General features: G+C 31.1%; 1 protein-coding gene across 2 annotated transcripts in view; it reads left to right on the plus strand.

The window, feature by feature from the left end:
* LOC109543638 (dual specificity tyrosine-phosphorylation-regulated kinase 4) overlaps positions 1–27,013 on the plus strand; it is a 94,909-nt gene that overhangs the window by 6,805 nt on the left and 61,091 nt on the right. Inside the window, exon 1 of one of the 2 annotated variants that reach the window (XM_048664541.1) lies at positions 1,995–2,356. The exons of the other annotated variant lie outside the window; for it this stretch is intronic. Within the exon in view, the coding sequence (XP_048520498.1) occupies positions 2,342–2,356 (15 nt within the window). The 5' untranslated portion in view covers positions 1,995–2,341. Of the gene's footprint in view, positions 1–1,994; positions 2,357–27,013 lie in introns of those variants that run through there. 2 annotated transcript variants of the gene reach the window in all.

A 27,013-nucleotide genomic window follows, 5' to 3' on the forward strand; every position in this document is an offset into this window, starting at 1 on the left:
AACAAACGCTGCTTTAAGTTGCACCATCGTTACGAAGATTTAGAAAAAAAAATATAAATTACTAAAAATGTACTTAGTAAGGATTGGTTTATCAATTTTATTTCACAGAAGCAATCATCTGATTTGCAGTTAAAGATAAATGCACTTTAATACCCAACTTTGCTAGTAATTTTTTTTTAAGACTGTTACAATGGGCAAGCAAGCAAGCAATGGGCTATTGCAGCAATTTTTGCCTCATTCAAATGTATTTTTTTTTCGTGCAAACAATGCGGCGTGCAGGTGTTGAGATCTTTTCGCTGCCAAATAGGACTGAAACGTTAAAAATACATTTCATTCTAAGAAAAAACATTTTTAGTCTCGAATTATCAAGACAGCTTTGTTAACAGCTTTTTACGGTATAAATAAATGTTATTTTAAGTCAAACTTTAATAACTTGTAGATCAGAAAATTTACTTTATTCTACTGTATTCTCGAGCCAAATTCATATTTTCTGATATACGTCGTATACGAATGAAATAAGATAATATATGATTTTGATGATAAACATTTTAGATTTCAGAACTTTTTATGAAGAATAACTGTTTTTTGTAAAACTGATAATAAAAAAGTCTCCCATATGGTGCGTACTTAAGTAGACCACTGGATAATATTACTAGCAGCATTCAGACTTTATATAAATTGACAAAATTAAATGAAAATTGTAATTTTTGAAAAGTATGTTTACTGTGAAATTGGGTTACCAAAACTATATTAGAATTGGGTGAAATAAACTGAGAAGGAAATATATTTGAAAACATCCAGGACAATAAGCGCAATTGTTTTGGAATTGATAATAATGATAATCAGTCAAAAAGTTTGAACGGTTTTGAAGCCAGAAATCTTAGAAATTTTAAAAATTTTACGAAAAATTTAAACAAATTTTAAAGAGAGTTTTAACAAACAGTAAAATAGAAATTTGTAGTTATTTTAATTTCCAACGGAAGCTTTTAAGAATTTAAACAAACTAATTAATTTGCTCCACTTCTGATATATTGACTACTATTCATTTTCGAAATTGTTCACATCATACGATTTCGAAAGATCAGAAATATGCCAAGTGCTCCTCTCCATTTTCAAAGTGTTTAACGATTGACTCTATAAATTTATATAAGGCCGATGTCTTATCCAACCAACAATACCAAATTATTATTTTCCACATTGCCAGTTCAAAAAGTTTGAAAAGTCCTGGCAGAAGACTTCTTGGTCAATAAGAATTCATTTTCTGTGGATCACCTTACATGTATAATGATTTAACAAGCTCATTTTTTAGATTTAAAGAATTGTTAATTATAAAGCACATTGCGTTAATTTACATACAGAAAGTTTTATTAAGCTGATTGGAATTTTATCAAAACCGCCGCGGTGTTTATTCTTGATTTTATGGCCCAAAAATATATTTTTATCAAAATTGCCAAAGTCAGCCAGCTGAGTTAAAGTCATCCGAAATTATGATTCAGAAAGGGTTAGAAGGGATGCTCAAATTATGATTATATAGAAATATGTAATCTACGTCCAATTGATCAGGTAATATACTTGTTCAAATTGTTAAGTTTAGAATAAGTCTTTCGAACGATACGAAATTATTTTATAAAGGTTGCAATTAAGAAAAAGGTTAGTGTTTTAATTTACAGAGTGAAATAATCGGTTAGCACAAATGCTTTAGTTCACTAGACCAATGTGTCAAAGAAAATAATTTTTTTGAGAGAATTTAATTTTTAAAATCGATTTGAATTTTATAACGGTTAAATGACATGATAATCGTATCAAAAAGATAGGCTTCGAGTTGATCAAACTGAGTTTCAACTTGAACCGGATTTTTCATAAAGTTGTGCAATCAGACAAAAGAGCAGGTCCAAGAAGACAATGCCCCCAGATGACGGTGTCTGAAGATGGCCCGTTGCGAAGCATAAAGAAGGACAATCATCACCATCAGCTGAGCCGAACACCGTTCCGACCAGTTTATTCCCCCATACTATGACGAACTCCATGTGAATGATCCGGTATCACCATCCTCGAGGCGGACTTCTACTCACTTGTTCACTTCTACTGGATCCATAGTCAGTCGGAACTCGGAACTGTGAGCTCGAACAATTATTCGATTTCGCATCGTTTGTTGGATTACGTACGCCACTGAGCCAACGTCTCCAGCGAGAGTCGATTGTTTTTTTTCTGTGCCTCTTCGAGTTGTTCTTTTGCGGCCGCGTTGTTGCGTTACTTCTTCCGTCGAGAGTGTTTTGTTATGGTTCAGTGTTGCGACTGGTTTCCTGAAAAATTTGCTTGATTTGTTTGATTTTTGAACAAAATGCTGGTTTTTGAGGTGAGTTGTTTGATTTATTTAGAGTTGTGCACTCAACGAGCCAAAAAGTGCTCAAGGTATTTTTTGATAATCATAATTTATAGACGAAATTGACTGGTTATCGGAGATAACAATTTATCATTCGCTAGTTATTTACACTGCCAACAACTAACATGATATAAGTTCGTTATTATTCACATTTTTGGGTGTTCGTTTATTTACTTTTTGAATAAAATTTTTTAAATCCGCATATGTTCTTCAAAAATTGTACCTTGATTTATTCATAAGTGATACTCCAAGTTCCATCGGCATCTTTTTTTTTAATTCACGATTTAAGACTTGCATTTAGGACCAGTTTTGCATTTGAGGACAAGTTACCTCAAATGTACCTAATGTGTAGGACCTAAAAAGTCTATTTATAGACACCCTTTATACACTTTTAATGAACATGTGGACATTTAAAAATAATAATCTACATATAAGGAACTTTTCCACGAAAAGACAATTTGTCCTTCTTAATTCATTCTTCTTATTCTATGAAATGAATAATATTCAATCTTTTATAAAAACTCCTAATTTGATCCTTTGTTATAAAACTTTAATTCTATATATTTGCAAATATTACTACTGTACGGTTTAATTCCTTTATTTCCAATACGACTTGCACCTGGCTAAATTAGCATGTTCACTTGCAACTTCATGTTAAAATTATAATAACTTTACTTAGCTATTAGATAGATTATATATTAACTGTTTTGCTGAATCCAAATTTGAGTATGAAAATTAGAATTATTAGTAAAAAATTAATTTTTCAATCCTGTTGCTAAACGTATTAAAATCTGAATCAGTTTTTCAACTATTTGTGGAACTCTTGCTATTATAAACTGACTCACTCTATATACAGAGTTATCAATTTTCAAACATACAACGTTTATAATTTATTGAACAAGGGCTGTTGTTATCATTGCATTTTTGATGATTTGTCTTTATTTTTTTTTATCTGCACGGCGTAAAAAAAGCAACGTGTTTTGTCAAAAGTTCGGGGATTATTTAATAATGAAATTTATGTTGGTTTATACTTCTTTTATGTTGGTTTATACTTTGCTACTCCGGGATTATTTACCATTCAACGGCGTTGAAAATAAGTAGCGACTATTCGAAGAACAGCAAAACATTGTGTAACTTTAATGTAAAATTTGTTCAAACTGCAAACCAACCAAAACCAAAAAAATATTTAAAAGTTATACGGTGTTTCTCTTAATTTATTAGATATTTGCCGTGTTTCAAAGCATTTGCATCGTTTTGTGACTCATTTTACACTAATAAGAGTGTTTCAAGAACAACTGCAACCGGATCAACCTGTATAATAACTAAGTCAAAGCACCTTATCTTATTCTTGCTTGAAATTTGTTTTCGTTACTTTATTACTTTATTGCAAAACCAAACCATAAATGCCATCAAATAAAAACACTCCATTACTTAATAAAAGATCATTTTTCAATTTGCTTGATACACAAATAATTTAAGTTTTTTTTGAGTACACTTGCATTGATAAAATTAACCTTGGATTTATTTGTTTAATTGCATTGCATTTGTTTGATTTAGTTGCCGACGTGCATTTTTCCAAAACCTTTAAAACCTTGTTAATATCAACTGATTTCAATGCTAAGGTTATCTTTTTTGCATCTAAATTTACAAAATACAATGCCTCCGTCCCAACAGTTGGACTAATGACTGAAAATAGTATGATTAGGTTCTATTATTGACCAGATTATTAGAAGAAGTTCAAGTCGACTATTGGAAAACGCAGAGCATCCCAAAAACAGACGAATGTAATCCGCATAATCAATTATTTGCTCAATAAAGTAAATCTGATTTAAAATTCATATCGCACATTAAATTATCATAAAAAATCATTATGTGCAATTTGTCATCGGATTGGCCTATTGACCATGTTCCTTCGCTTTCTCCTCTTGGGGCCTCCAAATTGATAGCAAAAAGATATTGTGCCTCCATGAGTGTTCAGTTGTCTTGTGTGAAATCTCATCAACCTTGCTGAATGTCGTTTGCAGTGCGATTTTCGTTCTGATAATGTTCGTTTGCATATAAAAACATGCTTTTTGCGAGTGTAAGTAATATAACTAAGCCAACACCTGCTAATGGTATGGTAGCAGGTGAAAACAAAAAGGAATCTCAGGTAACCCAGTCCCAGCTGTACGAAGAACCAAAATTTTTCTTTGTGTCTCCAACATGGCAGATGGTGATGGTCGATACCAACTCAAGTAAATTTCCGTTGCACGTGTATTCGAGTATTAGGTAGTTGAATGTTTGAATTATTTTTAAAAGTTTTTTTTAAACTGGTTAAAAATTATGTACATATGTAAGTTTCAACCGAAAGCGTTTCAGTGTGTCTCCGCTTGGTTATTGATGCGACATCGTCTAGGTAAAGCTGACAAAAGTTACCGTTAGTTCATGAATACAACTTTGTCTACTATTTTTAGTCACGCGTCGGATATATTTCCTTTTAATAGCCTAATAATTATTGTTCCGTATATAATTAGGTTAATTTTCGCATCTAAAAATACGACCTTTTGTGAGTCATCCTTGAACTATTTGCAATTATGTTATGAATGAAAATGTTTAAATAAATACCCTTTATTTACAGGTATGGATTGTATAAATACAAAATATTTAAATATTAATTATGTTGGCTAAAAATCAACCATATTTTCAAACCCCTACAGACATATATATGCATTATATTTTATAAACAGTGAAGATATGAGCTCGAGTCTTGGGAGAGGAAAAATGACGATTTTCAATTTTTCCTTTGATAATTTGATTATGAGGTACAGGGCAAAACTGAACAACTACATAACTTTAATTTTAGTAGTTCTTGAAATAATTAAATATATATATATTTTTTATTTCCCGGACCTAAGCTAAAGGGTTTCAAAATAACTGACCCTAGAATTAGTAGATAAAAGTGAAAAAAGTACGGAATGTAATTGGAAGATACAAATTTTTCGCATTGGCTTGAGAGTAATAGTTTTTGAAAAGTCGAATGCTTATTGGAGGAATGAAAATCGTCTCATAAAAAACATGAGTTTTAGTAAAATATGACATGAACATCAATTAATCAAAGCAAGTAACAAATTACGATTTAGACAAATTACAATAAATATCCACACAATTTGAAAAACTTGTCAAAGCGCCATATATACCGACATCACAACTTGCAAAAAGCCAGGAATAAAATAAAGGAGACGGCCTAAAAACACCGACAAAAGAATCAGAATTTTCATTTGCACATAATTTTTTTTAAAAAAGACATGAAAATATTAGTGAAAGTAACTAGCAAACTGATGCTTTTCTAACATTCAAAAAAATAGCACTTCCACAAATATGAAAAAGTTCAAAAAACCTTTTCAACATTTATTTACTATTTAGCATCTAACAGTGTCCACTTCTACCTACGTCCACTTTTTGAACAGCCATTTAAATGGGTAATTAACCAGCAGGCTCTTCGTGGAACTGAACCGAGCTAATTCCGCTTAAATAGATGTAAAAAATATGTAGTGCTAACCAATGCCCCAGGTGAATAAAATGTGTCTGGTTTTTTGTTTTTTTCTTTGATGGACCCCGATGCATGACGTGTGATTTTGGTAAAGATAGACTCATGTTCTCGTCTGCTTCCTGAGTAATTAAATCCTTTTGGGTGATTCAACTGCTAACCTTTGTCTAGAAACGTGTTTAGAATTTGTTGAATACTTATGGTTCTTTCGAAAAAACTTGCAGCCGATAAAAAGGTTTCATATAAGTTTGTTGTGTGTTAATCCTTAAGATGAGCATGGGCGTTTCAGCGACTTTGGCTCTTTAAACTGATGCCATCCAGGTTTTGCAATATGAGGGAGTAACTGGAGCAATCTTTAGTGTAGGAGTTTTGTCACCAGAATTGAGGTCGATAATTAACTAAGTAATTAAAATGAATTAAATTTTAGCTAGACGCTAGTGATAGTAAGTCTGTTAGGTTAACATTTTGATTTTGTCGATTTATTAGTTAAAAAGAAAAACAGTAATTAATCTGTGCGCTTTTCAGTACCACCACTTCAAAATTTCAAAACATATCACTTCTTAATTTACAGTTGATTCCTCTGTTCTCAATCTATTAATTTTCATACAGCAACACGCACAGTTTTACATGTTTTTTAATCTTGTCACTTCTATGTATTTTGGGTGGTTTGAATATTGCTTACTTTTTTAAATCTTATCTGCTTTAGAACTGTTGTAATTTTGAAACTATATTTTCGACTATGGTTAAAGCGGTTCATGTGACTGACCCAATAAATTGATAATTATCTAATAGGAATAACAACAATTTAACCGCGAAAAATTATTATGGGTAAATAAAAAAAATGATCAGTATCTTCCAAACTAAAGCAAGTAGCAGCATGATATTTTCACCCGTCTTTATAAGACACTATACTACATATTGTGAGAGTTTCATAAAAATCAACGAGAATCCTTATTTTTGCCGGCTTACTAAATATACTGAGGGTTTCATAGAAATGGCCCAGAACGCTGATTTTTGCCAGCTTAGTAAATACTGATCTCAAAATTGATGGTTTTAGTCAATAAACTTTCTAAAACTAAAGCAATTTTTTTCATTTTATTCCAAAAGGAATAAAAATTATTTAAAAAAGAAAAAAACTATTTATGTTTGCTGAAAATATAGTTTTCCTTGAATTAATGCAAATTCGATATCGATAATGCGAGGAAAAACAGTTGATTGAAGTTTTATTTCAAATATGGTGTATTAAAGTAGYCAAAAAAAAYCATCCACTGCTTTCTATGAAGRCAGTTAATATAATTTTTCAGGCTTTGTTTTTAGTTGATAACGTCCATTTTCCAGCAATTAATTGTTTAATTTTTTTACTGCTTTCAGTACTGTACGTTCAGTAACTGCTTTTCAGCTGTTTTCTGTGAGTCTATTTTGGGCAAACAAATGGTCCACCAGTAAAAATTGCTTGATACTGCAGAACAATTCTCCCTTTCTCCCAACAATATACCCATTCATCATTTGGTAGGAACATASGTTTATTTACCACTAATTAACCAATCGTCAATCGGTCGCAAAATACATGATTCTGTTGAAGKTCKKTTTTTTAAACCTTTTAGGAGACATTGCCTGAATTTATTTTCAATTTTCGTTGATTCTAATCTTCCATCGAATAATTACGAAAGACCAATCATTTATCATGCAAAACCACGTGAAAGCCTGTTGGTTGAAAGACCGAAGAGAATCGGGCTGAATCGTGACCGTTAATATACCCTTTTAAATTGATGCTCTTTCTGTTCTTATCGTACTTCTGCGTTTGTTCTGTTATCTTATGTTGTTCTCTTTGTAATGATAATCTTGAACCCAAGTAATTAATCGATTTTATTAATGGATTTGTTAGAAGTTGATAAAAGCGGTTTATTTGATGAAAGCAGAAAACATACGTTTTTATTACAACTCTATTTTAGTTTGGTCTACAGTTCTGGGCACTGATCATTTTTCTTTAGCTATTATCGAAAGCTGTGTTGTAACACAGCATGAGAACCCTAATCTTACCAAAATTCAGAACAATTGGTAGCAACTTTTAGAAGGTAAACTTTGCCAATAGGTATTTGAGTTCCGGTAGACTTTTATCGAAATGAGAAAACATTCATTTAGGCCGAGTTGAGTAGAAACTAATATCAAATAAAATAAAAAATTGTAAAATTTTCCATAAAGTACAATGACCTGATTGCCAACGTGCCTATTTTATGAGAATTTTCCAATTGTGCATGTAGAATTTGTATTTATTTGTCTGGTGACTTCCAGCTGCGAAGACATTAACCTTTAATACGATATGGATGATTGCAGCATATAATGCAAGCCATTAATATTCAGTGATTATGGCTTATCGCGAGCAATTAATAATAAAATAAATAAAAAAAGACGGCCTGAATACATATGATATTTATGTTATGTTCGAACAATTGACACCTGGATATTAGTTATTTCCAATCAGGCATACATGAGGCTGCTGATATCCGTATTCGTATCATTCGAAAAATTCCCTTCGTTACAAAGTTCTTGCTAATCTCTTAAGTGCCTGGTTAATATATACCAAGTAATTGTATAAATAGAACGATGATGCAGATATACTCGTAACTTACTATAATAAAGCAAACCGATTACTTCAATTTTATAATATTAATTACTTATCGGAAAAGACCTACACATAGGCGATACATGTTGCTTTCCGTCCGCTCTACGCTCAGATTCCTATCAATAAACATAAATTAAAGTTTTTTGCAACGGAAGTTTCGAAATCGAATGTTTCCACCTACCTATCCTGATCTAACACCTGGTGATTGTTTAGAAACAGTTAAATGTACTATTTGTTAATTCGATTATTCACTATTGCATATTGATGCAGACCATATGTTTACCTTCCATTTTCTTTCATTCATGGTGAATTTTTCTATAATTTTTCGCTAAATGTCTAACTTACGTAGGAGCTTCTTTGAACGCGATCTTTCAATTGTCAATTAAGTATGGTCTGGAAGCAAATAAATATATGCTCCAAACGCATTAACATATGGCACCTAGAAAGTATAATTTACTAGCAGTAGTAGTAATATTTACTCATCTGAAATGTGGCGAACACATTGGGAACTTAACACCCAATTATCATACACATGGTGCGTTGACTTTGGGAAAACTTGCAGTGTGTGTTTGCTTGGCTTTTTGGGTGACTTGTTAGAACCACTTTATGCCCACACATCTGGACTGATAAGAAATTCTAGATGGAAAATGCACGTTTATTTTATGTTTAGTTTAATGTAGGCCGGAAATGCATGAACGTTTAAAAATTAGCAGTATTATTTGAAGCTGTGAACATTCCCAAATGTCTGCATCTTTGCAAGAATGACGGAAATATGAATGAAGCAAACAAGAAAAATGGAAGATGACAAAGTTGTAAATGTATATTTTCATTATGCATCTGATTTAAATACACTTTGATTCCGTAAATAAGAATGACGAATTTTCTTCGGTTTCGAAACTAGAAAGAACCCACATAAACATAAGAGGCACAATAATAGAACAGCAATTTAAAATTTATTGTCTAAACGTGCATTTTTGAAATACTAAACAGTGTCGTGCCGGAAGCTTTTAGAATTATTCAGTTCAACATTAGTTACAAAATTTGAACCAACTTGTTCAAACAAAATGTTCTTTTTGAAAGGGTCCACCGGAGCTGGAAAGACACATTTTAGAACATCAATTAAAAATATTTTATTTAATTGCGTCTATTTGAAACATCCAGTGGCGTGTCGCACGGGTTTGGTGCACTTTTTATTAGAATTATCTGGTTTTAGCATTATTCGAAATGGATTAATTGCGAAGTTCTGTTACCTAGCAAATTAAAGAAGAGTAACTTAACTGTTCAATGCCGTTTTGAGTTAAACACAACGCGTTCTCAAAAGATAAGGCACATCAGCTCTAGTTTTTTCAAATTTAGTGTAATTTTTTTTGCATTATTTATTTCCAACTTTTTGTTGACATTTGAATAGATTTGAATCGAATTTGCTTCTTAAAATGTTCATGATTAGATGTTTATGTAACAATTTAGTATTTATCGAAAATTAATGTTATTGAAAGCTATTAATTAAAAAAAATAAATTGTTTTAGCCTCAATTAATCATTTTGGGCCAATCTGAGATGGCAATAACATATTTAAATTTTACTATCATTTATTTTATTACTTGATCAATTATTGCTAATTGATCACCAACGGAAATTGAATAGTTTAAGTCTTTATTTTTTAAGCAGCTGTTTGAAGGGATAAATAAATAATTGCGCGAGGGGCATTTCGACTATTCAGAAATTGAATTAATAAAGTCTATAAAGTAGATACAAGTATCCATACAAAACTGACAAAGATTAACAAAGGGAAAAACTCGATAGCCGAAATTGAAAAATTGAACGCAAGAAAATCAAAATAAAACGGAAATTTCGAACTTCAAAATACACAAATGAGGCATTTTAACCATGTAGAAATCAAATAACGGAGATTTGGGAAATATGTATTCAGAAGCAAAAGTGACAAAGATGAAAGGAAAACAGAGAAACACAGCAGGTGACAATGGAAAAAATCAACGCAAAAATAAAAAAATAAAGGACAAATAAATAATTACGCAAGTGAGGCATTTCGACTATTCAGAAATTAAATTAATAACTGATATAGTATTCAAATATTCATACAAAACTGACAAAGATTAACAAAGGGTTGTTGAACAGAGCATCGCATTTTTCAAATTGTCTAATTGCTTACTATAAAATTCCACTTGAAGCACTCGGTATATTCAAATCGATTTAGTGTAAAATTGTTTGAAAATATCGCCTTTTTACTCAAAACAATTAATTTGCAATTGCAGAAAATTGCGCTTCGTCATGGTCAAATCCATAGTTTTCAACAGTTAAGAAACTCACAATAATTAAGTACTTGAACCAAACCATTTCCAATGATTAAAGGAACATTTTTTGATGAAAACTGTTGTAAAAGAGTGTGAACTGAACAATGACAAACAACTAATATTAATAAATTATTCAGAAGGTAGCATCGGAACGCTGTCGCATAAAAACAATTATTTTGTCCAAGTATATTTTAAGATGACAATAAACGTTCAAGGTGCTATTTTATGATTAAAATCAACAAAAACCGAAATGGTTTTCTTTGTGGGTACCGTTGGCTTTATGCTAACGATTGTAAGCGTGCACTTATTTTTAAAACAAAGCGAGCACACACGCATGTAAATGTTTAATTTTAACTGACCTACGGATATTTATTGTTCTCTTTGGGGAGGTTCACATTTCTATACATGCTAGAAGATTTCAAAACGCGACAGCATTTCATTTGGACTTTGTCTACTATTGTTTGTTTCTACTGTATTTAAATCTACAACGGGTCATATGAATAATATGTACCTTTTTATGTTGGAAATGTTGGGATAAATTCTTGTACAAAAAATGCAATACAATTTGAAGAAATTTCAGTTGAGTCGCAGTCATCCGTTAGTGCGCAGAATTAAATTAACTTATCCCAAACAAAATAATCCTTTGGTTTATATTAATATGTGACAATAATAAATACTTTGTTTAGCATATTGGGTGTGAAATAATAGTAGCAACAGCCACCAAGAGAGTAACAAACTCTCAATAAAAGAAAAAATACACTAAGAAGTTCAAGGCAGTATATAGATCCAGATATGGTCTAAGCAGTTTTTTAAACATACATTTTCACCATTTTTGATGTTGTTAGGTCACATCCACATAAATACATTTAATACATGTATAATTTAAGATACATTTCCTCCATATACAACATGGGAAAACTACTTACTATGTTTTATAGACATTTCACTAACGTTTATCTTTTCAAACAAACCATAGACTTTTTAAGGTCTTCGATATTTTCAGATTAATTAACATGATAAATTATGATAAAAGGTAAAATATAATAAATAAAAAAAAATTAAAAGCTCTCTAAAGGTATCAATATTCTGAATCAATAAAAAATACTGCAATGTTTACTCTTCAGTATTAAGTAAAATCAAAGAAATTAATATCTGAGAATGAAATCAACTAGAAAATACACGAACAGTATTACAACAAAATATCACAGCTAATTTATAACAAATGTGAATCTAAACGTTAATGTTTTTGAATAAGCGCTTTCACAACAGGAAGCTCAACGGGAACCCAACGATTTCGTATTTTTTATTTTTGAAACACTGGACTCACGTCTAATCAAATATAATTTAATAAAGTTTAATAATAAATAAAATTGGTATAATTTTCCTATTCTCTACTACTCTCAAATAATAAGGGCAGCTTATAAATTAACCCATTCTTCCACCCCTCATGGCAACGAACCACTTATGCTGATTATTAATTATTCTAAATTGATGCGGGCTGGAATTAGAATAATAATAAGAATTACTACAATTAATGCTTCAGCTGATGTACACTGTTCCATTCTGATTAAAATACATACAATTCCAAAGTATTGATTTTCTGCAACTTTGCTGCAAACATTCACAACACAAAACGCTTAAGCGAAATCATCCTTTCCAATTTATCGTTTCACGTGAATCGGGTAATGATAAAAATATTTTAATTACTTGCTGATGATACTCTTATTTGCGGATTGCATCTGCAGTCTTGAAGAGTTTCCGCAATAATTTTGTAACTGCACTTTCACAACATATCAAATATCTGAAAAATTGTAAGATGCAGTTTTTTTCCATTTATTATCATTTTTCAACAAAAATACGTTCCAACATAAAAAGTATTTGCTATCCTAAAACACATTGAACACTGTTTTAATTCTTTCTTTTTTCCTGCATCACCAAAATTCTATTCACTATTCAGGAATTCTGGGATCTTTATTTTAAAAAATTGTTTAAAATAATCCTTGTTTAAATCCAAGGCACAAAATCTTTTTAAAAGTGTGCTCATTGATATATTGTTGTGCATTGTACGTTCGCATTTTTTATCGTTTTTACCTTTATTAGTTGCAAAAATAAAAACAAACATTTCACTAATTAATTTTCTGAAACAGTGAAAACTTGCCAAGTAGTCAACAAAATATGTTATTTTAGAAAACAACGAAATTCTCAACAAACCATTTTCTCAATCCGGTTTAAACATTGCAATGGCATTCTGCCATGTTCGCATTATCTTTAAAGTGATTAAAACCCACTGAGATTTCCACATAATTAGCTATCTTCATTTTTTATCTCTAATAGTAAGTGCAGTCTGTACAAACAAACACTATCTCTATAATCTTCAGTAAATGACCATAATAAACTTATCATTCACATAACAGGTCGATTAGTTATCCGTAAATGAGAGTTTAGGCAATTTCCGATTCTTCTACAATGTTGTTTTAATATTTTTTGGTGTGTTATTGATCCTCCTATGTTATTTATTACTTTGCCTGTGTGCTTTAATGACACACATTTTTTATGTTAGCAGAAAGGGATGGTTATTGGAACGCTTCTGAACTGACTAAACATGTTTTTAGTGGCGTAGGTGAAAGACCGTTGAAATTATGCCAATCTGTGCCTGGAGACCACAAACTCGCTCCTGTAATGAGTATTATAAAAATGTGTGCCTGAAGCTCGATACATTTTCTAATCAATATTCAAGGTGACCAAAGACGTGATAAAAATTGCTTAAAATCTACATTCCGCAAATGTTAAAGAGCGAACTCCTCAGTTTCTTGTTTTTTTAATGAAGCTTTCTTATACTGCATGTTTTGGAGCTTTATTTCTCAATTCTTAGCGGGATGGAAAACACGGAAATGTCACCAACATCTCTAAAGCATTTTTAAAGTCATCACTATTTTGGAAAGTGATTTCTTCTTTCCTGTTAACATTTTTGCCTCTGGAATAAAGTCAACATATAAACACATATGAATATTAACGTTTAGTAATTAATTTTTCAATAGTGGGATTTTCGGTCAACGGATGGTGGCAAAATAAAACAGTACTTTTTCATGGGCCAACGTTTCGACTTTATTTAAGTCATCCTCAGGGCTATAAAATGGAAAACAGAGATGTTTTTACACCAGGCTCTAGGCTAAAACCCCTTTTATAGCCCTGAGGATGACTTAAATAAAGTCGAAACGTTGGCCCATGAAAAAGTACTGTTTTATTTTGCCACCATCCGTTAACCGAAAATCCCACTATTGAAAAATTAATTACTGATTATCATCACGGTCACTAATCAACCACAACATCGACATTTTAATTTCATTCACTTTTAAAAATCTTAAGGCGGGGAGAAGGAACATCTTTATATATATATATTTCTTTTTTTTAGATAAATAAATCATATTGTTATGATTATACCTGACAGTCTAAAGCTTACAACGGTTCGCAAGTAATATAAAAACTCTGAGAACTAAAATTGTGAATTTGACCCCGTCGAGGAGTTACGCGTTATTCATTGTAGAACTATTTTTATTCTATGGGAATTTGAACATAACGTTTTTCGTATCTTCAGTTTCAAGATTTCGTATACCAGATTATAGCTGCCATAAAAATAACATTTAAACTTTTATAGTTATTGCCAAATTTGGGACAATTTAATGGGATCCTGTATGTTCAGGGTGGAATCCACTATTCGCTGAATTTTGCTGGGTGTTTCTTAATGTTTAAACGAATTTATTGCCACACATAAACATTGATATTAAATGATTTCGTTAAGTACCTTGTAGATTCAGTACAATGGTGTGTGATTTAAAAGTGTGTTTAAATATATCTGGTTTCAAGGTACCGTATTTAGCTACTGATGGTCCTTAAGTAGGTACTAGTAAAGTACTGTCTAACTATGAAAATTGGTGTCAATTGGCTAATTGCACATAAGACACACAATTTGCATTAAGATAAGCGGTTTAAGTGGCCAGATTCGTTCTGGAATATTAACCAACTGATCTACCTGATATTTACTAACTGTTTTTAAGGTTGTATTACGCACACTTACATGTTCATTTTGTCGTTTTATTTTTATGGCAGTTTAATATTAACTTCTTTCATGTTAATTTTTTTATAGCAAATGCCAGTTCAAGATAATAATTTAATCGAAACTTTATCTTGTTTTTTACGTTATTTAATTTAAAAAATCTGTCAGAAACTAGTGTTGATTTGTAATTCTCATATACATGCAATGTTGTATGGTCTGTTTTTTAGAATTTTTGATGATGGTTTAGATTCAATTTAGGACGCAAAAGAAACTCTTAAAAACTCTATTTTAGTAATGGAAGTAAATAAATTCTAACCCAGAAATACCGTATATGCTAAGGAAAAAAAGTCAGTTCTTGGAAATTTTTCAATTTTCAATATTTTTGTCTCCCATATCTCTAAACTTTTTTTTCTCATTATTTCGTTCTTTTTGGAAAATTGCAACAAATTGAGACCCTGGAATTACTCCAGCCAGATTAGACATCAAAAGTCCTGTTTCGGACGCAAAATAGATGAAGGTAAAAGAATATTGAGCGTTGTTCGGATGGATGGCAGAATATTGAGACACAAGCGCGATTTCCGGCTGTGAACATTGTTTAAATTATTAAAGAAAAATCGTTGTTTGCGCATAACTTTAGAATCTTTAATGCTTTCTAAAAAAGGTTAATACCTTTTTTTCAAGTATTAAAAATACCTACAGTATGAGATAAACTAAATTAAAATCCGTTCATTTGTTTACCGGAAAAAAATGCCAGTTTTAGCTTTTTCTAAATTTTTTAAAAACTTAATGTTTAAGCAATCGACCATTCAGTAAGGAAATTTTCCTTTATTGTCCGTTGTTGTATAACTCTTTGCGAGTAAAATACAGCTTCAGAGAAGTCTTTCCGACGGCTCAAGAAAAACTTATTTAGAATTTGCCAAGAGCACTTTTTACATAACAAATAGTAATGAACGAAAAGTTATGAATATTTTAAGCTAAAACTTATACAGTACCATTTATAAAGTGTGCAAAGACCTTTAAAAATAGTTATAGTGAATTTTTTTTGAAGCAAAACTAAATTATTTATGGAAAATATAAAAAAAGCTAAAATCGGCGGTTTTTTTTAAAGAAATGATGGGTTTTTAATTTAGTTCATACCATATTGCAGGTATTTTTAATACCAGGAAAAACAAATTAAACTTAAAAGAAGCATCAACGGTTCTAAAGTTATCCGCAAAAAACGGTTTTTCGCACTTTAATTATTTAAACAATGTTGCAAGCCGGAAATCGCGTTCAAACTATTGTCCTAATATTCTGACATCCTTCCAAACAACTTCCAATAATCTTTTACCTTCATATATTTAGTGCCCAGAAAAAATCTAATCCGACTGGACTAAATATGCATATTATAAAAATCATCAGTGATAATTGCAAATGAAATCCAGCCATTTCTAGTGTGTTTGTTGAAATAAAGTAATGTAAATAAAAAAGAGCACTAATTTGATCGAATTATTAATTTTTCACTTTTGTTCGACTACCTGATTAAATTATTTGATTTTGTCTGCATTAAGTATAGAATAACTTTCATTTACTACAAACGAATGATTTAAAAATATTTGAATTTATGGCATACTTACCTTGTTTTAAAGAAAGCATTGAAAAGGAAGTTAATGGAAATAAACTGCGGCACATTTTGTTTTTAAACAGAAGAGTAACTAAACTAATTAATCCTTCACTCAGATCAAAAAATACTGAATTTGGGTTTTACTTTGACTCCTTAACTTTGATTTAGAATCGCACTTTCCAATCTTAATTCTGGACAAAATAATTATGAATTGACTGTCGCAAAATGCGATTGAAATATATTCGCATTTTCTGACTAACCTTCTTAGAACTTACAGGATCTTACCACTGTATATTTTGCATGAATTTTACTTGAAATTGACATAAGAATATCCAAATGTCGACCAAAAATTATATACTAAATAATTATACAATGCTTATGATCTATGACACAAATTGCTAACTGTTAACAATTCCTCTTATTTAAATTATATTTTTCATTGATTTGAAGTACTTTTGTTAAATGTAAATGCATCATATTAGCGGAAACCACTTTTTTACTATTTTGCATTTTACTTTGTTTGTTTATGACTGATTCTAATTGGCAAATTTCAGTCATCACAGGATAAACCTTAATTTTTGAAGAAGGCTCATAAAGATGTTGATATCTTTGTTATCTATTAATGCTGTAAATATTTATTTTTATTATTATCATTTGTTAATTACACAAAACCAGAAAATACTAATACGCTTGTAAAAATTAAAATTTGAATTTAAAGCTCATTGAGGTAATAACTGAGGAATAATTGCTGGTTGGTAAAGAACACAGTCTTCCACACACTTATTTATTGCAATGCAATTAAACAAATAACATCTTTCGAGTGTATAAACTGCTCATCATTAGGCACTAGAAGAAAATGCACGTTTAGTGGGTAAGAAACTTGTATTTTTCAAATTAATTGCGCTGAAGCTTTGCTGTTTTTCCTCTAATGTGCCAGCCAATGCAGTATGTTTTTCAGCCTTTGGAGATGAGAGTAGTTTATACTCTCGAAACACATCAAGCATTTGACGACCTTGCAATGAATAGTTTGTGCAGAAAATTGCGCTTCTTCGCCAAACTCGCAAATTCAATAAATCTACTGAGGAAACATGAACTTTTGCTTCAACCTCAACTTCTTCTCTTCATTATACTTTATTCATATAACTGGTCATAATGGAATAAGCCATTGTTGAAAGATAAATGTGAGCTTGGTGGCATTCCGTGAGACCATCTGAACATATAAATTAATCATACCCGGAGTCTTTTAATATGAAACAAGAAATTCCTTATTTTTAAACTGATGCAGTCTGAGACTAACCGTGACCCTTCGATCCATGCATTGGACGTGCGGCAAAACGGCACTGTTAAACGGTAAATTTCATATTGTTGTTTTATTGTTATTAAGATCCTGTTGCAGTGCTATTAATATTGCAGCTCTTAACAACATCATTGTGATCAAACTATGTTATTCAAATTTCTTTGTGGTCTAACCGGTTTATGCAGTGATTCATTGTTGAAGTTTAATAACATTATTATTAAAGTTTTCTAGTTTTCACTGTGGCCTTCTCATGCCATATTTAATGAAAAGTCACATCTAAGTACTTTGTTAATAGTTTAAAAAGTTTAATCGAAAACGTTGTCCACCCACAGTGATTTCACAGCATTAAAGGTGCTAACGATACTTATTAGTAACAACGAAAGAGTGTTAACTTTTTGACATGCAGGAAGTCTTTTCTTTCATGTGTTTGTCAGTGTTGCCTTAACATAATGCACTGTAACAAAGTGCCAATGCATATTTCCGCCTAAACAGTTTTATTACTGAATCACACTCCTTGTTTTCGTTGACCTTTGTTATTATTGATTGTGTTATTCATTGACGGAAAATGATAGGAACTTCTCTTTTTATTCGTAGATACCTGAACAATCAAGTTTTATTAATAAATATAATTATGCATCATTCGTTATGCGAAGGATTGCCAGTTTCTATTTCTATCAGATGGAGTAGACTGCAAATTATTTCCAGCCAATCTTTATTTGGGGAGTCGGTGGTAATTTTTTAGAATTTTTAGAGTTTTGCACATTTTTATGTTGTAAAGTGTATGTGAAGTTTGGTGCTCAAAGAAACTCTTTCTTTACGAAATAAAATGGAATAGAAAACGAATGACTAATTTAACTAGTCACCAACAATTGGTGCTCCAGATGAATCTTGTATTGCAATTCAATCACATTTGTTTAAATACATTTTCCCAAACTTCTCGAAAACTATTGAATCAAAGTCAGCATAAATACCATTATAACGAGAATCGAAAGACGGGGACTACGACAGCCTACTTTCCATTTAACATTTTAAAGGTTTCATAATGTGCTCCACTCGAACATAAAGTTTGTGTCCGAGCATTTTTCGAATGTAAATTACTAAATTCCCGAAAATGTCGCCGTTTCCGCTTCGATCGTTAACTTTGTATATTAAATGCATTTAAATAGTTTTGCCGAAAAAAAGAACACTTGAATTTCATATGGAATCCAAATAATAATCTCGTCGTTTGGTTAATGATCCTGATTTTATCCTGATTCACCGAAAACGATACGGATTTTTGATAACTGGGAATTAAACCGAATCAGTGAATGATTCCTGAATATTGCCAATATAAAAATTCCAGTTTTATTTCAGTTGAATTATTTTATTTAAATTTTTTGAAAGTTTGCAAACATGCAAGTTGTTTCACTGACTTGAACACTTTGTAATTGAAACTCACAACCTAACAATTAGTATTTTGTTTGCTTATATTTTACCTTTAACTTTTGCTTGTTCTCATTTTTTTTGGTTTTATTAATTTCATTTTCGTTTAGCGCCAGGAAGAGTGAAGAACGTTATTCCGGCCGGAAGACGGAAGACTTTGTTAATACATTTTCTGTTAATGAGCGCAAGGATTCATCAAATTCACTCTATACATGCATTCAATAACACACAACTAATGATGATCCCGTTTATATTATTTTCATTTCCTGCTTGATGCGTATCATCTAATTTAGCAAGTTTTTCATTGAGTTAATTTCCATCATCTAAACAAGCATAACGTTGCTTTGATTCCTTGTTTTATGCCATTAGATTAAAGTTGATGTTCGTATTACATATAGGGAAGACGTTTAAGTGTCGTTGTTTCTGTTTTATTTTTATTTTAGCAACAACAGTAAACTTGGAACTGAAAAGGTGCAATTATTCCTACTGGAGTTCAGTTTCTTCACAAAATTCGACCAATAATTTTACCAAGTGCGCTAAAATAAATACTTCTGAGAACTGGAGAAACTCCAAATATGCGAGCAAGAATAGTTACATAACGCCTAAAATATGTTGTTTAATTTCCAGTTCAAGGCACATTTAAATACCTTGTCTGCGTACACATTAGTTTCAGGCAATTACAATGATTAAGGAATTCAAATTGGCGTTTCAAAGTGCGATATTCATTATAAGTGATTCGATAATCTTGCAAACTTTACTCTCAATTAACAAATAATTTTCCAACAACTTGCGATTAGTTAGATACAATAAAATTGTGGTTTCAATGACACGTCTGAAAAAGCGTAACATTTCGTATCACGTCATACTAAGAACCGATAAACTCTTGCTTGTTCTCTTTCTACTTAGCAAAACTTGTTTCGTAAAATCGTAAATAAAACATTAACTAGTTTTATAGTTATTTACATAATAAACGCAGCGCATAATAAACTATATTATAATCCTACAGCCTAAGAATATTAACATCAAGAAAAAACTATATTATAAACGTTTTTATGTTCGGATCATATCAGATTTTAAATGTCATTAAACTCTACAATATACTCTTTCATAAATTCGCTGTTAGAAATTTAGAATAAATTGGCTTTTAAAAGCCCATAAAATGAGAAGTCATCAATTTTTTCTAAACAAAATATTTTGAAATGTGACCATGTTGAAAGTAGTAGGTACAAGTTTTTTAAGAATTCCAAGTGTTTAATTGGCTCATGGATTCAAAAAAATATGTTCCCACGTTGTATTATGACAAGTAGTTCTAGCCGTTAATAAATGCAGTTTATTAGTTAAAATGAACACTATAAAGGTCACTTGCAATATGCAATATACAAGAAAAAAGTGCATAAATTAAATACTTTTAATGAACAAAACGCACAGTATTGCATTTTCTTTTGTACTAGGTGTGCGATATTAATATATTTTTTGTTCTAGGTAAGAATGCGAGACGATACTGACACTAATTTCCGGTGGAAAGCGTAAGTCGTTTATTTATATATTTTTATACGATATATAAAACCCCAGGTAATTAAACGTGGTAATCCAAAAATCAATTATCATCCTTCCTGAAATGCGTTACCTGCACAAGGTTTAAAGAACTGGATTGTTTATGGATTTTTCCAAATTAATTCTTCGAAAAGCGAAAGCCGGTTATAAATAACTTTACTTGTGATAATAATTCTGTGAATGTAATTTATTTCAGTTTCCTCCCATTTCAAATAAACCGTTGTGGAAGATAACACAGTTTAATTAGATGTTTAAGTTGCAATAAATGTTTTATATTACTGCATTGACTCAGTCCTTTTTTTGGCTTGTTGATTTTCGTTAAAATTTGCTCTCATTTGGATTTGGACTGTTGACAGGTTTTAATATTTTAATTTAATTTTATTACCAATTAATTGGACTTGATTTGAAGTTTACTGGTTCAGAGCTCAAATTTGTATTTCATTTTTATAAGGTTTATTTCGTTCACAGAAATAAGCAAATAATTTAAATTAAGCAATATATAAAATAGAGTAAAATTGTTAACTGGAAAATATATCAACCAAATTTGATGAAACAGGAACGTGCTAATTTTTTAATTCCGCATTTTTGCGCAAACCATTTAAAAGCACTTATGTATAACATAATAGTGCAATCTCCAGATGTATTTGTATTTCCAGGCAATGTTATCTATAATAAACACTAAGCAGGAAGCTGGACTAGATGATTATTTTATAGCCGGTTTTATAGTTCTGTAATTTTAATTAAAATCAAGAATCAGCATTGCTATAGTGCATATAAAGTTCTTATGCATTTAATTAAAATATTATAATCAATAAAATATAGTACGTCATTGCATAAGCTAATTGCGATTAATTAAAATATGAATAATCAACAGTCTAAAGCTTCATAAAATTAAGGCATACAATGAGATCGCTTCGTATAAGCACGGTGAATAAATACATACATTTGAACGTGAAAGTTTCAAATTCACATCGATTCTAGCAATCTTCCGTAAAACATTTCTTGATTAGATGTCGTGCGTATTCCCCCACTTATATCAATATGCAAATAAATGCAGCTTATTGTTGCGTATTTTGGGAAATTTATTATTTCTGCGGTAAATTGGGAATGTAAATGTCCAATTTCTGCCACGCGATACATTTCAATCGTATTAATGGGTGGTTTGTTTTGTCAATATTGAATAATAAGGTACATAACTCGGAGAATAGCTGTAAAGTAGTGCTAAAAATATCCTGATAATGTTGTAATAACGATTTAAACACATTGCTGGTGTATTTTGAGGACTTTTCTCAACATTTGTTAAGTTCTTTTCTAATTCATATTGGAAAGGGATTCCGCTGCTTCTGTGCCCTGTTGCTGTAGGTTTAGAACAAATTTTTGCGTTCTTTGACGTAAAACATTTGGTCTTTACTTCCTCTCAAGTAATTTAAAAATCTGATTATAAGATATTTTTTCATTTTTTTGGCGAAATATGGATTTTTTTTATCATAGTTGTTTTTTGAGTATTTTTGAAATTCTAAAATGATTTCTGCATCGAAATAGCCAGCATATTATCTGAGATTATATAATTTTTCAGTTTCGATGATAGGCATGAGGGCGGTACTCAAATGAGAAAACTGACTTCACTAATGCTTTCTAGTAGTTTTTGAACAGTTCATTCAATTCATTGAATTTAAAACGGCAAAAATGTTATTGCCCTAAAATTTAAAATATGCAACACGTGCAGAATGATAGCTAATATCATCGGATGTTCGTCTAACGAAAAAAATGGAAATTAAAATAATATGTCTGGGTTTGGTTGAAGAGAGTTGAACATGTCCGGTTTTCATAAATTGAAATATCGTTGGCTCTTGCAGGGAAAACGTTTAAAAAAGAGAAAGGTTTAAAAAAGGGTTTTAATAAAATCACCCAAAATAAACGCTTTTTTAGAAGTTTTTAAAACAAGAAAGCAAGATAATCAATTAAAAAACAACATGAACATTGTAAAAATGGAAATTACAATAAAAATAATTAAAGCGCTGACTTGGGGATATTAACCAGATAATAAAAATGGATCATGTGCGGGGTACATATTTGCTTTTCTTATGAAATATTCGACGCATCGTATTACATAAGCGATTCTGTTCTCTAAAATTCCAAAATTTCAGCATTCCACATCGTCTAGTTTTCTTGTTACGATTTTTTTTTTAACGACTATACAGAGTGTCCCGGAATATGTGTGAATGCTCTCGGATTTGTTAAAGCGGACGTTAAAAAAAGGAGCCACCTGAGAATCGTTTTTTTTAAATAACTTTTAGAATACTTCATGCAATTTAATAATTTTTTTCAACAGTACGTCATTACTATTAAAAAGGACTCATGAAAATTTTTTTTGTATTTCGGTTTGCCAAGGCTGCACTAGGTGGAGCACAATAGTAGTTATTTTTTTCTACCCTTCACGTATTACATATATCCGTATTCAATAAAAATATTTTTTTGTTGAAAACCGTTCTGTTTATCGATCTGAATCAAGAGTGTCATTTTTTAAGTTTACGGTTAAAGCTACCTAAATACATTATGTTCGTGTCTTCATTGTACAGGGTAAAAAAATGAACTATTATTGTGCTCCAATTAGTTCATCTCTGACAAACCTAAATGCTAAAAATGTTTTCATGGGTCCCTTTTAAGAGCGATGACAGACTATTCATTATATAAAAATAAATAAAATGCATGAAGTGTTCTAAAAGTTATTTAAAAAAAATCGATTCTCAGGTGGCTCCTTTAAAGGCCTGAATCTCTGGGATTATACTGGAACTTTTTTTTATTGAAACTTGTAATGTTTTTTAACGTCGCCTGTACAAATGCGAGAACATACCGACATATTCCGGGACACCCCGTATAATTCAGTATAAAACATTTACTATACACGAATTTGAAAACTAAAAAAAGCGCAAAGCAATGTTTCGTTCTAATTTGCATATATTTCAAAGTATCCTTTTTGCTTCTAGGTTTCCAAAACTTTAGGCGTCCATATGATGAATTTTCCGATGAAAAATCTTCCCATTTGTGAAGATTTATCGAAAATTGTTTATTATCGAAAATCAGTTTGTTCTAATTCCAAAGATTGTTAAATTTTCCTTCCTTCTTTTTATTTTCTTTTTAATTGTAAAACTTCAGCTTTGTAGAGGCTTTCATTCTAATGCTACTAATTAAAATAATAATAATAGTCATGGTCGTAAGACCCATATTTGAGATCTTTAAAAAATCAGGGCCTAGTAGTATATTTTACTCCATTTTTCATACATTTCAAAGTAATTTTTATGTCCAGAAATGTTAGAAACTTGCCAAAAATTCAGCTTTCCAAATTGTCGAGTTTTTGTGTGGCGAGTTTTTGAAAACTACACTATTCAATTTGAAAAAAATGTCAGCCGCACTTCTTCAAGTACTTTATTCAACATTTCCCTTAGTTCCAACTTACGTAAATAGTCAATTACTCTCTTTTCTACTTTTCTCATTATTACTAAAGCTTCAAGCTTCTTGAAATTGTAGAATCTTCGTGCTATAATTTTTTGTAAACAACGCTACACATTTTAATATAAAACACTTGTTTACCCATATTTAATAATTAAAAAAAAACGGGCACCAAACCACTTTTTGTTTGAATTTTCACCTTTTGCGCTTCAAAGTAACTTTTGTAATAAACATTTATAAATTTTCAACCTTCCATATGCTCCGGTTTTGTTGTTGAAAATCTTTGAAAACGGAGCTATACGACTCAATATGAACGAATTGTAAATTCGATTCTGATGGTTTTCCGTACACTGACTCCAATGGCCAGTTTACTCAAACTTTCTTTATCTCCTCAATTTAAGTTGCGTGTTTCAATGAATAAGGATTTTTTGAAGAAGAAATTTGGAAAAAAAAGGTTGTTATTCTCACTTTGAATGAAAATTTTGCTCAAAATGCGTTGATTAGTTGTGCAATCTAAATATCACTCTCCAGACGGGAATTTTTGAAAAATTATCACATTCCCCGCTACTTAATCTATTACAGTTAAAGTCTCCATATTGTGTGCCATTAATAACTAAATAAATTTACACCAGTTAGTATAAAAGTTACATAATTGATGACAATAGTTCATCCATAAAGCCAGCGATAACCAAAGGAAAATTGGGTCTATCTTTCAGATTAAATGCGATGACTAATTGCGCACTAAGATAATCACGATAACCTTTTACAGGCATTGAAAGCCATTTCAAATGTTTTATTAAATCCACATTGTGGCGAAGTTTTAATATTGTTTCAGCTGCGATACACACTGTTCTCTGTATTCGTTAATAAAGTTCGCACAAAAAGCAAACGCCAAGTCGTTTTCTACATCTATTGACCTGACTTTCACTTCGAATGATGAAAATCAATTTCCTTTTCGGTTACTGTCTTGATCTGATTCTAACGCGATTCAGTCTTTCCAAAAATACTAGTGCGTCTTACTGTACGTTTATTGCCAATAGCCTTATAGCTGGTAATAGAAAAGATTTGGACTTTCAACAAACACACCATCGCCAGCCAGGCTTTATTTTGTATTCGATTAATCCCGGCCTAATCACCTACTACACTGTGGTTCAATAAGGGTCACTGGAAATAACGAGTCAATGTTCCATGTTGTGAAAAACCTTATAATCATATTAATGAAATTCTTACAGAGAATTCTCATTGAATACATGAATTGATAAAATGCCAAACTCAAGCGAATTCGATTAACAACCGCTTTATTTCAATCTTTTCGTTAGCCAATTGTGAACTGCACAAATTCAAGTGCGTAAAGTAGGCAATAAATTGACTAATTAATACGTTTAGAAAAGTGTAAAATGCAATTTCATTGACGAAGGTCAGTCAAAAGTGCGATTAAAACGTCCATATCAAATTACCATTCTGATGTTTATATAAGTGTGAATAAGCCAAGGATATTATTTAAATTGCTTGTTACATAAATTTAATCCGTATCAAACGGCTCTGTCTTGCAGCTGGTACGTTTGACTTTTAAATCGATTTTTGCTTGTTAGCGCCGATACAGAAGACTGAAAAATATTGTGAAAACAGGCTCCAACGTTTGCAGTTTTAACAATAACATTCTAATTTGACTGAAAGAAATAATAACCCAATTTCCTTGTTCAATCGGCATGAATAGTTTATTAGTTTTTTTATTGGGCAAGCCAAGAACGTTTTCTTGACCAGGTTTTCCGGAATAAATGTACTTATTCGCAGAATCAAGTTTACTTAGTTCTAAACGTGAATTTGCTTTAAGGGGTTTTCCAGCTTTGTTTTCTCTTTTTGGAATTACAGCAAATCCAAATTAAGTGGATTAATGATTCAGGCTGGTGTTCATGTTTGTTCAGCGTTCTTGAAAGATTTATATTTTCTTCCAACGACGTTTAGTCAACCAAACTTAATCGCCCAAGAATTTTTCGTGGAATGGACAAACAAATGAAGATGGAATAATGCTTTGCATGGGATGTTGTTCTATTTCAAGTTGGGTAAACATTAAAATTAGCATGTTTCATCTTGTTGCAATCGACATGTCAGGTTTACGTCTTATCTCAATAGTAATTAAAATCTACCTACTAGAATCGTGTTGCGCTTGTTCTAATTATCTCAAACCGTTAATCATGGAGCCATTATGTATGATATTTTACTTTGCGCAACTATGCAACGTTATCTCAGATCCTTAATGGTACAAGCGATTCCATGTTATGGTTTTTTTATTTAAATATTTTCATATGTTCTTCGGGGGATTGCAAAATGCATTACTTAACTTTCAGGAAAATTTATTGGATTTATTCGCACATTTTACCAACCACCTACATCGTCTTTATTGTGTAATTTCAACGCTGTAACAATAGTTATAATATAAAAAGAATTAAATAATATTGGCATAACATAAAAGCAAACGTTTCCACCAGGTGCCAGGATGCCTCTGGTATGGACGTCTTGATCAGTCTTCATTTTGCTGGTGCTAAATCTACCAAATGCACTATACTCCTAATAGGCACTTTTTCTCCGAATTATTAGAGAACCTATCGTACTTTGCCGTTCAATTATTCACTTAAATTATTAACTAAGTTGCTAAATTACTTACTTTGTTGTTTAGAGAAGTTTAATTTTTCGCTCATCCACTCAATTTAACCATCGCATCTCGGAGTAAATTGGAACATCTAAGAACTTTTCAACCGGATTTTTTATCGGCGCACAATGCAGATGAGA

The sequence above is a fragment of the Dendroctonus ponderosae genome, unplaced genomic scaffold, assembly GCF_020466585.1.
Source record: "Dendroctonus ponderosae isolate FM_Combo_2020 unplaced genomic scaffold, Dpon_F_20191213v2 Dpon_F_20191213_3, whole genome shotgun sequence".
NCBI lineage: Eukaryota > Metazoa > Arthropoda > Insecta > Coleoptera > Curculionidae > Dendroctonus > Dendroctonus ponderosae.